Here is a 16,393-nt window from a genome sequence, read left to right as displayed (position 1 = left end):
CTTTTTTGATATTTTATGCTTTGAGCTTTTGCTTCTTTCTAGTTTATTTAGTTATAGTTAGTTTTTATTCCCACCATCTTTCTTTCTTTTTTTTTTTTTTTTCAGTACGCGGGCCTCTCACTGTTGTGGCCTCTCCCGTTGTGGAGCACAGGCTCTGGACGCGCAGGCTCAGTGGCCATAGCTCACAGGCCCAGCCGCTCCGCGGCATGTGGGATCCTCCTGGACCGGGGCACGAACCCGTGTCCCCTGCATTGGCAGGCGGACTCTCAACCACTGCGCCACCAGGGAAGCCCCCCACATCTTTCTTATATTCTGATTATTGCTATTTGGCTGCATCAGCAGGGTTTTTTTTCTATTTCTAAATCAATATTCACATTTTTTCTATTTGATTGACTCCTTTATGTGTATGAAATAGCCCTCCTTAATTCCATTTAATGCTCTTCACCTTGAATTTTATTTTGTTTGCTATTAGTATTACCGCACTGGCCTTCTTTCTGTCATCATTTGCTTGGTGTAACATATTCCCTGTCTGTATATTTCCAAATTTTACCAACTTTCTGGCCTCTGAAAATTCCTTAAAAAAATTGTCACTTGTTAATAACAATTCTCATTTTCCAGCACAATTATAAGGTTATTGCAGGTTGGGGGCTTGTTTGTGTTTTTTGTATTTAGATTTTTATTTAGATCATTGGATTGGGGGCTGACTGTCTACCACTGTGACCTAATCTAATTCTTGTTTCTTTTTGTTATAATAATGGTCATATCATTCATAGTCTAAAATGTTTACATTTATTCAGTGAATGAAAACTAAAAGAAGGTGCTATGTCTTATTCGAGAAAGAAAACTCTAATTTTGCTGTTTCATTATTCCATTATTATCATTTTTCTAATATAGATCAGAGAGAGAAGCTTGAAAATAGAGAAAACTGGGAATCAGATACTCATAAATTAGGTCACATACAGTGAAGACAAGAAAAGAAAAGGTGTCTGCTAAATAATTTCTCTACCGTGAAGCATCTTATTTTTTTTGTTTGTTTTCGGTACGGGGGCCTCTCACTGTTGTGGCTTCTCCCGTTGCGGAGCACAGGCTCCGGACGCGCAGGCTCAGCGGCTATGGCTCACGGGCCTAGCCGCTCCGCGGCATGTGGGATCCTCCCAGACCGGGGCACGAACCCGCGTCCCCTGCATCAGCAGGTGGACTCTCTACCACTGCGCCACCAGGGAAGCCCCTGAAGCATCTTAATAACACTGTCTTTGCCCTACCTGCTGACAACTCTGGTTTAGGGTCTAGATGTGGAACATAATTCAGATGATGTAATTATTACACATGATTCAAATCTCAAAAGTTCCAAAAGGATACATGAGGCAACCAGTGCTGCCACTTTCTTATGTATCATTTCAGACAGGTTGTTTACTGGCAAACTCGTACATTTGGGGGTGGGGGGTGCTCAGAAGGGTGCAAACTGTGAGGTAAATTATGGCATGGTTTAACAATCTCTAGAAAATAGCCAGTGAGAAATATTTATTAAAATCCCATGCAGAGTACTCTTACAACCCATTAATAAGGAGACAACCGCACTTACAAATGAGCAAAAGATTTGAATACACGTTTCACCAGAAAAATATATAGGAATGGCTAGTAAACACATGAAAATATGCTCAACATCATTAGTCACTAGGGAAATGCAAGTTAAAACCACAGTGAGATACCACTTCACACTCATTAGGGTGGCTGTAATCATAAAGAAAACAGTAAGCTTTGGCAGAGTTACGATAAATAGAAGCCGTCATACATTGCTGCTGAGAATCTAAAATGGTTTGGCTACTTGAAAAGTGTGGCAGTCACCTGAAGTATTAAACGTACCATTATCGTATGACACAGCAATTCCACTTCTAGGTATCTATCTAAGAGAAATGGAAACATGTCCACACAGAGACTTTCACTTGAATGTTCATGGCAGTATTATTCACAATAGCCCAAAAGTAGAAAAATGCAAATGTGTATCAATTGGTGAATTAATAAACAAAATATGGTATACCCTTACAATGGAATACTGTTTGGCAATAAAAAGGAACAAATTGATGACACATACTCTAACAGAGATGAACCTCAAAAACATTTTACTAAATAAAAGTAGCTAGACACATAAGTCCACATATTCCGCTTATAATTAATGTACAGAAAAGACAAATTCATAAAGACAAAGTAGATTTATATTTACCTGAGGCTGTGGGTGGGAATTGGGATTAACTATAAAGGGTTCTTTTAGAACACAAGGGATCTTTTTAGAGTGATGAAAATGTTCTAAAACTGGAGTATTGTGATGCTTGGTAAGTTTATTAAAAATCATTGAGCCGTACACTTAAAGTGGGCCAATTTTGAGATATGTAAATACCTCAACAAAATTGTTTTGTTTGTTTTTTTAACTTTTTTAGTCCTAGGATAGAAAACTGGGGAAGGTGTCCAGCAACTATGGGAATAAGGAAACTAGATAGGATTATTCTTTCAAAGGAATCAGAAACAATCTCTTTGTTCTCAGTGTTAGCAGTAGTTTTAGATAGTGATCAAAGAACACAGACAGGCCTGTAGCCTAGGATCAGTGAAAGAATAAAGGGAAGTAAATAAGTAAAGAAAATTAAAGATAATAAGTGTTAAATATTACTTTGTGCTCTAGAGTCAGATTGCTTGGGTTGTGATCCCAGCTCTGGCTCTGCCATTTACTAGGTATGTGACCTAAAGCCAGGTACTTATCATCTGTGCCTCCTCAGTTTCTTCATCTGTGAAATGGGGATAATAATAGTACGTGCTTCATAGAGTTGATGTAAGGATTAAATAAATCAATAGATGCCAAGTGATCAGTGCATAACAGACATTAGATTTTTTTTTTAACTTCATTATTTTCATCATTATCACCATCATCAGTTGGGCCTGGCAGTCCTGCAGGCCTACTGTGTTTCTCTGGATCCGCCCTTTTCTCTCTACTGGAAATGACTATTTCTGATGTCTGCTAATCTTCGTCCTTCTAATAATTTCATCTCCTCCTTCACAGAGAAAACAGTAGCTATCATCAGAGCTCTCTCTCCTTCCTACCAGGAAGCATTCTGCCTTCCTTCCTGTGCTTTGGATTTTCAGTTCCTGCCTTCTCAGGAACTTTGTACTCTTACCTCGTTTCTCTCACATATTTATCTTCTTTCTCTTCTGTAGCATCTTTTCATTGGAATTTAAACATGCTCAAGTCTTATCTTTAAAAATAGAAGATGAACCTTCCTCAATTCCACCTCTCCCTGCAACTGTTCTTCATCTGTCCCCTTCCCGTCCTCATTGTCTTTTCCTAATCTTCACTCCAAAGGTGTTTCTAGACTCCAAGTCTGTATTTCCTCCCCACCGTTCACACACACCAGTCTAGTCTCTATTCTCATAGTTTCACTGAAATGGATCATTGATAACTTCCATATTGCCAATTAAATTGACATTTTCAGTCTTCATCTTGATACTTTCCACATTACTGAACACTGTTGCTTGAAATATTACACTCTTGGCATCTTTTTTGGTTCATACGCATTCCTTAAGACAAATTTCTCTTTTCTCTGTATTTTCTCTCCCTCCCTGAGACCATCTTATTTATACTTAGGGCTTCACTCACCAGCTGTATGCTTTTGGCTCTCAAATTCATTTTTCTAGCCCTGAGCTCCAGACTCCGAAATCTGTGTACCTGCTCTGCATCTCTACTTAGTTGTCTTAAAGGCACTTTAAATCCAACATATCCAAAGCATAATTAATGATCTTCTCCTCCTAAGTCCTCCTTATGAGCCCCACATCCTCCAAAATACCCTCATTCTCCTTTAGTATTACCTATCTCTGTGAATGGTACCATCATTATTCAGTCGTGTGAGCTAAGGAACACAGGAGTAATTCTTGACACCAGACCTCTTCCTCCACTCGCCATATCCAATCTATCATGTAGTCTTTCAGATTTACCTCTGTCTCCACTGCCTTTATCTCCATCACTGCTTCCCTAGGTGTAAAGTACCATTATCTAATACCTACTTTAATACATAGTCTCCAAACTTGTCTCTTCTCTTTCCTACCTACTTAGACCATTTTAAATTTGACTTTAAAAAATCAAAATACATGCACCTTTTCCCGTTAGTATTACTGGTATTAGTTATGTGAGGGCAAGAGTGCCATCTGAGAATCGCACTAAATTCAGTAAAATCAGTAAGGTTTTTGTTTTTGTTTTTGTTTTTACCATCTTTCTGTTCTACTCTTCACACTAGTTCTTTGATGTTCTAGAGCAAGCCATGTTTCCTCCCAGCCCAGGTTCTTTGCATGTGGTCTTCTGTTTACCTAAAACCTTCACCTTCTATCCCCATCCCATTTCCTAGAACTCCTGTTTGTATTTAGATGTCAGTTCAGACAACGCTTCCTAAGGGAGCTCTTCCCCCCAAGTCCCCACAACGTATGGCATCCCTCTGGTGTATATCCTTACAGCGCCCTGTACCCTTCCTCAGAGTACTTGTCAAAGTTTTAACTCTGTTGTCATTTCTCTCATTATTTGATAGCATCCCTGACTAGACTGAAGCTTGAAGAGTGTGTTGAGCAGTGTCTGGTTTTGCCAACGCTGTATTCCCCAGCACCTAGTGAAAGTAACCAACATGGCAGATACTCAGTACTCTTATATTGACGTCTTCAATTATGTTAGTGTCAAATCTTAGTGGATTTAGTGGGTTTTGTTTTGTTTTGTTTTGCGGTACGCGGGCCTCTCACTGTTGTGGCCTCTCCCGTTGCGGAGCACAGGCTCCGGACACGCAGGCTCAGCGGCCATGGCTCACGGGCCTAGCAGCTCACGGGCCTAGCTGCTCCGCGGCATGTGGGATCTTCCCGGACCGGAGCACGAACCCGTGTCCCCTGCATCGGCAGGCGGACTCTCAACCACTGTGCCACCAGGGAAGCCCGATTTAGTGGTTTTTGATTCATTTTGTCTCTAGATTGATTTTGTATTCTCTACTTTTGTTGATTTTGTTGAATTTCGTAGTGTAATTTTCCCATGGTGATATTTTTTCTTCTGTTTCTGAATTATTGAGACTGCCTCTCTTTTGCCTATATATAACTTACACTAGTTTATTGATGGAAATATTGGTAAATTATTAAGTCACATCTTAAATGGTCTAGGAAAGCTTTATGTTTAAAGAAATTCTAGTGGAAGCCATTTTGCAATACAGTTTTCCACTATTATGTCAAATTTTTTAAAGTGTAATTTTTATTTTTGCATTATCATTTTCCTAGGGCAGGCACATTTGTGATTGTTTCTATAAAAGTTAATGGAAAAGTTATTTTATTTCTTTGATTCTACGGTGATTTTTTTTCAAAGTGACTGCTTTGTACTGGATATAATCTCTCTTGAAATGACTGCTTTTACTGGATATAATCTGTCACTTTCATTTTACATAGCAGATGGTGGCTACATTAGAAAAAAGGTTTTTGGTTTTTTTCAGATCAGAATCTTAACAATTTATCTGTTGGTTTCATATGACTTTTATTAGCAGAAGACGTATTTATATATTCTGTGTATAAACATAGTTATACAGAAGGTGTTTTTAAGCTTAGGTTAATAGTTTAACTTATATTTGCAGCTCTAGTAAACGCCAGAGCCATGTGACCTTGCGGAAAAGACAGTTATTTGTTCTAGTTGGGTTATATCCCTGATAGTGATGTGAGCACAGCTGGTGGAGGATGGTGTTTCTGTGAGTCTCAGAAAATCCTTTGTCTTGTGTGGCTCTAATGCTCGAGGGACACACTTCACTTTGCTTTTACCGAAATAGTCGACAGTCAACCCTGCTGGAGCTGATGAAGTATAAAGTGCAGTTCCATGCTTTTGTAAACCTGTATAATTGAGGCATTCAAAGCTGTAAAGCAAGAACGAAGGAAAGCTCTGGGCTAAGAAAGCATACACCATTTTTGTATGTAATGATGTTAACTCCGTATTAACAGAGGTCATCTCAGAGCAAGCATGAAGCCGGCTCACATGAAGCTGAGCGACAGAATGAAAGTCAAGGAGTGGCAGAAATCAACATGGCAACTTCGGGTAGTGGTCAGGTAAATAAATTATTTTCTTAATTTTTTTTCAATTAACTATTTAAATATTTAAAAAGGAATACAGAGTTAGATGATTCTCAGAAAGATCTATAAATCTTATCTACTTTCTTAGTCTTGAATGGATATCTCCAGAAGAATTAGGTACCAAAATTCTATGTCGTTTTTCTTTATTATATCTAACAATAATGCTTTCAAAATTTCTAAGTATATTTTATAGCTGTAAATTGTGTGTCTCTGTTTTAGCCTGAAGTGATTTGCGTGAGAAGAATATTTTTGAAAAATAAATACTAAGCTGCATTTTGGTCATATGTGATTTGACCTAGTTATTATTGCTTGTATTTGAATAGGTTTGCTCTTTCTCTGTAGCATTCTTTGCAAAGACATTTTTATGTTTTTAAAAAATGGCCATAAGAACTTATAGTTCTTGTTTTATGTTGCACTTCAAGGTTACATAAATCTAGAAATTTAAATCCTATCACTGAAAAAGATGATTCTAATGCTCATACAGAGTAGAAGCATAGCCTAATGATGTTTACTCTTTTCATCTTTAGCAAAATTATGGACGTCAATTTTTTTTTTTTAATGTAGAACTATTATCTTGTTACGTTGCCATCAGTCTTCTATTAGAGTTTTATTGGAATGCATCCTACTATGACAGTATTTTTCTTTGGAGTGTTCTGTATTCTCCACATTTTTTCAATGAATATTTTATGTTGTAAATGAATCATTTTTTTAAATACAATTTCACTAAGTTAATTTTAAGGAAATTTTCTTACTGTTGATATAAAATATTCCCTTAGTGTCTGTAGGTTACTTTTAATGATACTAGTTATTTTAAAAGAGCCTGCTTCTATTAGTTCATTGAAATTTAAAGCTTAAAATGTCTCATACTTGAGTACTTAAATTTATTTTACTGAGTTAAAACAAAAAGATACTTCATTTTAATATTACTGGTGAGCACTGTAGTGGAGAAAACTCTATAGATGGTAAATTAGGGAAACTATATTTAAATAGCACATTTGGGTTATTTCTTTATGTATTGTTTAGGGAATTCTTTGGGAACAATATGTGTTCCTACACATATGTAGAAAGAAGAAAAGTTCTGTCTTTTTGATAGAAAAAAAATTGTTTGCTTAGGATTAGACCCACTATTAGTGCTTTGGGTCGTATTCCAATTATTATATACTTTAACACCTCACCTATCCAGTAAGCTGGATATTCATTAAAAAAAGAGATCGAATCCCTATCACACTTCTTACATCAGAATTAATTCTAAGTAGATTAGATTTGATGTCAAAAATGAAAACTATTAAAAATACTAAAAGATAAGAAAATGAGGGTAGAATTCTTATAATCATGAAGTGGGTAGGAAACCATAAGAGAAAGGAACAGTAGGTTTTATATAAAAATGTAAAACTTCAATATGCCATAAAATCATAGCAAAGTTACAAGATCAAATTAATGATGCTACAGCTACTCCCAGATCCTAATGTAAGATGAGTGGTATACATCTGTGGGACTGTGATTCAGTTATGCCAAGATTCCTTTAACCTGTCTTAGTAGGATCTACCCATATGACAGCCGCTTGGGGTTTGTTCATTTGCTTTATTATTTGCTCCAGAGACAAAAACCATTGACACTAATTAAAACTGAAAATAATCTTTTTGACTCTCAGGGTCACAGTAGCATGATCTATCAGAGCTCCTTTCCTGGTGCCCTTACCTCTACCACTTTGTGGAAATTCATTCTACCTCACCTGGTTTCCTGCCCACATCCACTCTGCCAGAATGATCTTTACATGAGTAAATCACGCTCTTTGTAAAATTCTTTGTTGGCGTCCCTTGGTTCTTAGAATAAGGTAACCCTTTATTATGACCTGTATAATCTGGCTCCTTCCCAGCGTGTTAGCTTTATGTCACACTTTGCTCTCAGCACTTCTGCTGCGCTGAGCTTTCAGGACCTCACCTTTCCTGGGCTTTCTCCTCTGCAGCCTGTGCACCGTCTGCTCCTGTTCCATGTAGTGCTCTTCTCATCCCACTTCACTCAGTTAACATCGGTTTATATGTGTCTGAGCTTAAGCATGACTTTCTCAAGAGGCTTGAACTGTTCACATCCCATTATTAAAGGCTGTCCTAGCTTGTTCTTCTCCTTTGCAGACCACATTTGCAGTTTTATGTTTATTTCTGTGATTATTTCTCTTTTCCCCAGTAGACTGTAAGCTCCAGAAGGGCAAAGATCCTTCCCAGTTTTATCCATTTTTATATCCCCACAATCCCTGATAAATAGTAGATAACAACAATAAATACATGTAGGTTGGAAGGAATGACTAACATCCCTTCTAGAAATAAGGTTTCTTGACCTGTGATTAATCTCCGCTAGAAGCTAAATGAAGAGAGAAAGCTAAAAGTAAATTATACAGATCAGACCCCTGTTTGCTTAGTATATAACTGTGTGTGTAATTCATTTATGAATTGATCCTCAGCTTTTCTGTTTAATGTTTAGAACCAGATCTCCAGTGATATAACCAGTAAGTAGTAATGAACTTCAACAAAGAGTGGGAAAGAGAGAAAATGGTAGGAGGACCTTTTTTGCTGCTAGTAATGTGTTTTTAAACATTTTATTATGGAAAATTTCAAATATATACAGAGGCAGACAGAATAGTATAGTAATCTACATGTACCCTATCTACTTGCCCTCCCATTTTATTTTTGGAAAAGATCCCAGACATCATTTCTTGCATAAATACTTCACTGTGTATTTCCAAAAGATAAGAACACATTTTGGGGGGACTTCCCTGATGGTGCAGTGGTTAAGATTCTGTGTTCCCAGTGCGAGGGGCTTGGGTTCAATCCCTGGTCAGGGAACTGGATCCCACATGCATGCCACAACTAAGGAGCCCGTGTGCTGCAACGAAGACCTGGCACAACCAAATACATTTTTTTAAAAAAGGAATACTTTTTTTTAATTGCAGTATGGTTGATTTACAATATTGTTAGTTCCAGGTGTACAGCAAAGTGATTCAGTTATACATATATTTTTTTCCAATTCTTTTCCCTTATAGGTTATTACAAGAAATTGAATATAGTTCCCTGTGCTATACAGTAAATTCTTGTTGTTTATCTAATTTATATATGTGGAGATGTGTATCTGTTAATCCCACACTCCTGTTTCATCCCTCCCTCCCTTTCCCCTTTGGTAACCATAAGTTTGTTTTCTGTGTCTAAGATTACTTTTTTTAAAATTGAAGTATAGCTGATTTACATTAGTTAGTTTCAACTGTACAGCAAAGTGATTCAGTAATTTTTTTTTCAGATTATTTGTATCTGTTAATCCCATACCATTAATCTGTCCTTTTCTACTTCCCCTGTGATAACCATAAGTTTGTTTTCTGCATCTATGAGTCTGTTTCTGTTTTGTATATAGATTCATTTGTATTATTTTTTAGATTCCCCCATATAAGTGATATCATATAATATTTGTCTTTCTCTGTCTGACTTGCGTAACTTAGTATGATATTCTCTAGGTCCATCCATGTTGCTGCAGGTGGCAGTATTTCATTCTTTTTTGTGGCTGAATAAAATTCCATTGTATCTTCTTAAACTGATCATCTGTTGATGGGCACTTGGGTCGTTTCCATGTCTTGGCTATTGTAAATAGTGCTGCTGTGAACATTGGGGTGTATGTATCTTCTTGAATTAGAGTTTTCCTCTTTTCTGGATTTATGCCCAGGAGTGAGATTGCTGGATCATATGGTAGCTCTATTTTTAGCTTTTTAAGGAACCTCCATACTGTTTTTCACAGTGGCTGTACCAATTAACGTTCCCACTAACAGTGTAGGAGGGCTCCCTTTTCTCCACATTCTTTCCAGACTTTTTAATGATGGCCATTCTCCAGTGTGAGGTGATACCTCATTGTGGTTTTGATTTGCATTTCTCTAATAATTAGCAATGTTGATCATCTTTCCATGTGCTTGTTGGTCATCTGTATGTCTTCTTTGGAGGAATGTCTGTTTAGGTCTTCTGTCCATCTTTTGATTGGGTTGTCTGTTTTTTTTGATATTAAGTTGTATGAGTTGTTTGTACATTTTGGATATTAACCCTTTGTCAGTCGCATCATTTGTGCATATATTTTCTCCCAGTCCGTAGGTTTTCTTTGTTTTGTTGATGGGTTTTTTGGTTTTTCTTTGCTGTGTGAAAGCTTTTACGTTTGATTAGGTCCCATTTGATTATTTTTGCTTTTATTTCTTTTGCCTTGGGAGACTGATCTAAGAAAATATTGCTATAATTTATGTCTGAATGTTTGCCTATGTCTTCTACTAGGAGTTTTATGGTGTCATGTCTTGTATTTAGGTCTTTAAACCAATTTGAGTTTATGGTGTGATGGAGTGTTCTAACTTCTTTGATTTACATGTAGCTGTCCAGCTTTCTGAACACCACTTGATGAAGAGACTGTCTTTTCTCCATTGTGTATTCTTGCCTCCTTTGTCGAAGATTAATTGACCGTAGATGTGTGAGTTTATTTCTGGGCTCTTTATTTTGTTCCGTTGGTCTATATGTCTGTTTTTGTGCAAACACCATACTGTTTTGATTACTGTAGCTTTATAGTATTGTCTGAAGTCCCAAAGCAATCTACAAGATTTAATGCAATTCCTATCAAAATGCCCATGACATTTTTCACAGAACTAGAATAAATAATACTAAAATTTTTATGGAACCACAAAAGACCCAGAATTGCTAAAGCAAACCTGGGGAAAAAGGACAAAGAACAGTTTTTTAAAATATATAACTATAGTGCCATTATTACACTGCCAAAGAAATTAACAGTAATTCCTTAGTAGCATCAGATATCTAGTCAGTATTCAAATTTGCAATTGTTTCATGAATGTCATAATTTTTCAGTTTATTTGACTTGGGCCAGATAAGGTTCGTGCACAGAGATTGGTTAATATGTCTTTGAAGCCTCTTTTAATCTATAGGTTTCCTCTTTGTCTCTCAGTTTTTTGCTATGTTTGTTGACTAACCAAAGTTATTTGTTTTCTAGTGTTTTCCATAGTCTGGATTTTGCTGATAACATCTCCATGGTGAAGTTTGACATGATCCTCTATCTTCTGTATTTCCTATAAATTGGTATTTAGATCTAGAGATGTGATCAGATTTGGTTTCAAGGCCCCCCCCCACTTGTTTTTGGACAAGACTTTTTCATAGATGTCATTGTGGTCTTCCATCAGGAAGCACAAAATGTCTGGTTGTCTCTATTTTGTGGTATTAACAGCCATTGATACTTAATGCCTAGCTCCATTAATTCATTAGGGGTTACAGAATTAGCTGTAGTATTTCTGTATAGAGAAACATCTCCTTATCTACTGTTTGACTACTTCCAGATACAGTTTGTATGAAAAAAGGCAAGGCAGGGGGAGTGGTTGCTTCTTCCTCCTCTTATGTCAGATTTCATGGTGAGCTGGAGACTGTTGCTACCTTTATGGTGAACCCTTTTGAGTCACTTTGTAAAGTGAGCAAGCAGAGGATAGAAGAGGGGTTCCAACCCAGCAAGTGTAATTGAAATTGACTGTATCCCAGTTTTGCTAATTTAACTGCCAGGCATAGTCCTTCTAGGGTCCCTCAGCAAACATTTGAGTGCCTGTAATGGCAATGGATATTTAAGGGTGAGTAAAGGGGAATCAGAAGATAGATGCTTGATTCTAATATGTAGTGAAAAGGAATTGTATTTACTTGGAGGGGTCCCCGCCAGACAATTCATCTTATCCCCACCTCTCTGCTCCTTAGCCCATTTTCCACTCTGCTGTTAACTTTCTCCCCCAGCCCTTTTACCTGAAAGATAATATAAAACTCATCACTGTTCAGGATCTGTTTACTAAGGATCTGCATTATGCCAAGGCTGTTGTGAACCCTCGGGTGTGGTGGTGGGCTAGGTAGATGCTACCTTGTCCTCAAGAAACTTATCATCTAGAAGTAAGACAAATGAGCATTTTCCACAAAGTGTGTTAAGTACTATGAAAGGGCAAGTACGTAGCGCTACAGCACTTAACCTAGTGTTAGGGTGATTTTCATCCTAGAGGAAGTTACAAATTAATTTATTCTGACACCGTAATAATGATTGGGTAAATTAGGTACAGTAGTCTAGGTGAAAGACGATGGTGGCCTGGGAGTTAGGGAAGAATTGATAGATGTGAGAGAGTCATTTGGTCAGCAAATATCTGAGTATCGGAGAGGATTTAGAAACTATAATCCATAAGGGTTAGTGTCAGATGCGAGGGCTGAGGAGGAAGGAGAAGTCAGGAATGGCTTCCAGGTTTTTGTCATAGGCAGCTACAAGGATGGTGATGTATTTCAGTGCTAACACTAGATGAGGAACAAGTTTGCGAAGGAAAATAATCTAGTTTCAAAAATGTTAAGTTTCAAGATGTTCATTCTGAGACAATGAAGCAGAAATGTCAAGTAGGCTATTAGATAGTGGGTTTGGAATCAAAGAGAAGAGTGAAAAATGTGATAATTCAAGGTACGGGAGATTTTTATATCCCCTGTGATTATAGAACGAGAAGATGAAGACCTGGGCTAAAAAAATCCCAAAGCAAGGGAATAACATTGTTGTTCCAAAGAGGAAATAGTTAATATCCACCATTGACTGTAAGGACTTGAAAATTTTCCTTTAGGTTTCACCAAGAAAAGAACTTCAGGGCTTCCCTGGTGGCGTAGTGGTTGAGAGTCCACCTGCCGATGCAGGGGACACGGGTTCGTGTCCCGGTCCGGGAAGATCCCACATGCCGCGGAGCGGCTGGGCCCGTGAGCCATGGCTGCTGAGCCTGCGCGTCCGGAGCCTGTGCTCCACAACGGGAGAGGCCACAACAGTGAGAGGCCCACGTACCGCGAAAAAAAAAAAAACTTCAGTGCTGATCTTAGCAAGAGCCGTTTCATTGGCTTTCTTCTCTACCATGTGATATTGGAGTGAGTTGAGGTTTAAATTGGAAGGTTAAAAAGTAGAAGAGAGCAATTTTAGCTAACTCAAAAAGTCTGAGTGTGAACTGCCCAAGAGAGAAAAGGCCATTAACTGACACAGTAGAGATTTGAGAGATTATTTTTCTTTTTATAAAATAGGAGAGATAAGCATATTTGAATGGTAATGGGAAGGAGCCAGTAGAGAAAAAGATTGAAGGTCCAAAAGAGCAAAGAGAAATGGGGAGGGAAAGGATCCAGAGCACACATGAAGGGACGTGCCTTAGGTAGCAGAAGGGGTGCCTCTGAAGCAATAGCAGGAGAAGATGGAGATGGGTGTGGAGGCAGGTAATTTTGTCAGTTTGGTGGCAGCAAGTTTGAGGAATTTTCGTCTGATGGCTTCTGTTTCTCTGTAAATTAGAAGGTAAAATTATTTGTGGTAAAGGAGACATATCCAAAATAGCCACTGTGAGCAAAGAAGGGAGAGCTGACTAGGGAAACACAAGGATTACAGATGGAGGGCTAAGGACCCAGGTGTATTGGTGACCATAAATGTTATATGGGCAGTACCCTGGAGAATTGTGCGATATTCTCACATGCTCAAATTTCTCAAATACTGCTCAGCAGTCCATATTAGGGTGTAGAGAAAACAGGCAGTTGGATTCATCTACAATTGCAATGTTTCCAGGCAGGTGGGATGGAATAGCCATGGGGCAAAGATATTGAAAACTGACAAGAGAATTACGGAAGTGATGGACCACGAAAAATTTCAAGGTGGAGTATATAGAGCCATCCATGCGCTGGACATTCCAATCATTTTAAAGACACTTTCTTGGGGAAGGTTAAAGGAGATTGCCAGAAGAATAGGTTTTCAGAGTTACCACAAGATAACTAAATGCATTATTCAGAGATGGTACATTTTAGGGTGATGGAAATGGTCTAGGATACAGCCATAGATGTCAGTGACTAAAATGGAGTAGAGGAGAAAAACATCACTGAAGATACCAGAGAACTGAGAGACCACGGTTTTGAATGGGGCGTAAGTTACCCAGAATGGTGGCAGTAATTGAAGTAGAAGGAGGCCAGTGACCCTTGTGGCAAAGTTGTTTAATGATTGAAGACAGTGATTGGGTGGTTAGTAGGTGATAGCACTGGGGAAAGGGAAAAGTGATTATAACACAAGGAGATTTGGGGCTATTACCGGAAGGTGGAGAAATAATAGTTTCAAAGTGATGTTGAAGAGTGAGGAAAACATAGGCTTATGCTACCTCCTGACGCCAAAGTACATGGGATATTGGAGAGAGGGCTGCAGGGGGAGGTGGTGTCCAATAAGAGCTAGGTTTCAGTTAATGAAATGAAAGGAGCATTATGTGAAAAGTTGAGGAGGTGTGGGTATTTATGGAGCATGGAACCTAAATTTCACAAGGAAGTTTGGATAGGAAAGAAAATAGTAGGAAATAGTGTCTCACACACGTTTTAAGGCTGAGAGTGGGAAATGATATGTTTTTGGACTTATTATGTTTTTGAACACTGAGCAAGGCTGATTTAGTGGATGTAAAATATGGCTGATTTAATAGGTCTTGAGTTTGAGAGAGAGTTAATGATGCTCATTTCTTCAGAATTTAGTCATGGGTTGGGTGGGAAATACTTCTTAGGAAGGTACCATTTCTTGCAGGTTACCATTTCTCTGGTTCCTCTGAAAGGTGTCGGTGCAGGCATAGCCATAATAAAAGGGCGCAGGAAAGATTCTCAGGGCTCGAGTTCTAGGCCTATAGGTAGTGTGGGTATGGGAATGTTCTCTTGGAATCTCCTTATAGGAAATGCATCTGGATTTCTAGCTAGAGAGTTTGGGAGAACAGAGCGGTGAGTGTCCCAAAATCAAGGAGCTGTATAGAAAGGTACGGAGACTAAAGCTTAAAGATGATTTGGTATCTACACTGAAATGAATGTCCGGAACATGTTTTAGTGTGGACATGGGTTTTCCCTTGTTTTGTAGTTTAACCTCTTATATCTCTTTTGTTTCAAACAATGTGTTAATTATCTATTGCTGCTTGACAATTTTAGCAAAATCAGCAAACATTTATTGTTGTTTCTGTAGGTCAGGAATCCTGGTGCAGCTTAGCCTCTGGTTCAGGGTCTCTCACAGGCTGCAGTCACGGTGTTAGCTGGGGCCGCAGTCATTTCAAGACTTGACTCGGGGAAGATGTGCTTCTAAGCTCACTCATATGGCTGTTGGCAGGCCTCATGTCCTCAGGCTGTTGGCCAGTGATATCATGTCCTTGCCACCAGGGTCTCTACAAAGGGCGTTTCACAACGTAGCATCTGGCCTCCCTCAGAGAGCACAAGAGAGGGTGCCCAGGATGGAAGCCACAGTCTTCGTAACCTTATCTTGGAAGTGACTTCTCATCACGTCTGCAGCAGTCTGTCCACTAGAAGCCATTCACTAAATCTAGCCCACAGTCAAAGGCAGGGCGATTACATAAGGGTGTGAATACCAGGAAACAAGGATCATTAGGGATTGTGTTAGATCCTCACTACCAGAAACAGTAAAAATATTTAGGTATCCTCAAAGACGGTATGTTTGGAACTTCCCTGGTGGTGCAGTGGTTAAGAATCCACCTTCCAATGCAGGGGACACAGGTTTGAGCCCTGGTCCACGAAGATCCCACATGCTGTGGAGTAACTAAGCCCGCACACCACAACTACTGAGCCTGCACTCTAGAGCCCGCGAGCCACAACAAAGACAAGCCACTGCAATGAGAAGCCTGTGCACCACAATGAAGAATAGCCCCTGCTTGCCACCACTAGAGAAAGCCTGCGCACAGCAACGAAGACCCAACATGGCCAAAAATAAATAAATTGATTAATTAATTTTTTTTTAAAAAAAGACAGTATGTTTGCTTCAGGATAAGGAGTCATTCCCCTTCTACTGTAGAACAAGAGAGGCCCCTTGCACACACACACACACACACACACACACGTTCTTCCTGACCTTTGCTTATGCTTCTGCCTCGTCTGGGCTGCCCTGTGGCTGACTCTCCTTTTTATTATCTAAACTCTTCCTCGTAGTTTAAAATCAGATAGCACTTTACTCTGTACTCCCAAGACTGAGTATATGCCATTCCTGTGTGTGCGTGTGGCCTCTGTCAAAGCACTTACTACTGTATATTTACATGTTGAGCAACCTGTCTAGAGTCTGTGTGCGGTGAGGATGGGACTATCTTATTCACTTATATCCCTCGTGACTAGCACTGTACCGAGAAAGTAGCAAGAGCTCAGTAAATGTTTGTTGTTTGGTTGCATGTGAGTTGAAATACCATTATAGAAGCACCCAGTAGCTAGTGGCA

General features: G+C 38.8%; 1 protein-coding gene across 2 annotated transcripts in view; it reads left to right on the top strand.

Moving 5' to 3' along the window:
* Positions 1-16,393, top strand: part of APC (APC regulator of WNT signaling pathway) — a 137,702-nt gene that overhangs the window by 95,090 nt on the left and 26,219 nt on the right. For both annotated transcript variants that reach the window (XM_060143388.1, XM_060143389.1), the window contains one exon: positions 5,992-6,096. In XM_060143388.1, coding sequence (XP_059999371.1) covers positions 5,992-6,096 — 105 coding nt within the window. The remainder of the gene's footprint in view (positions 1-5,991; positions 6,097-16,393) is intronic.

Source organism: Lagenorhynchus albirostris, chromosome 3, assembly GCF_949774975.1.
Source record: "Lagenorhynchus albirostris chromosome 3, mLagAlb1.1, whole genome shotgun sequence".
Classification (NCBI taxonomy): Eukaryota; Metazoa; Chordata; class Mammalia; order Artiodactyla; family Delphinidae; genus Lagenorhynchus; species Lagenorhynchus albirostris.
Note: the sequence above shows the minus strand (reverse complement) of the source record. Positions and strands in the feature narration are given on the sequence as shown.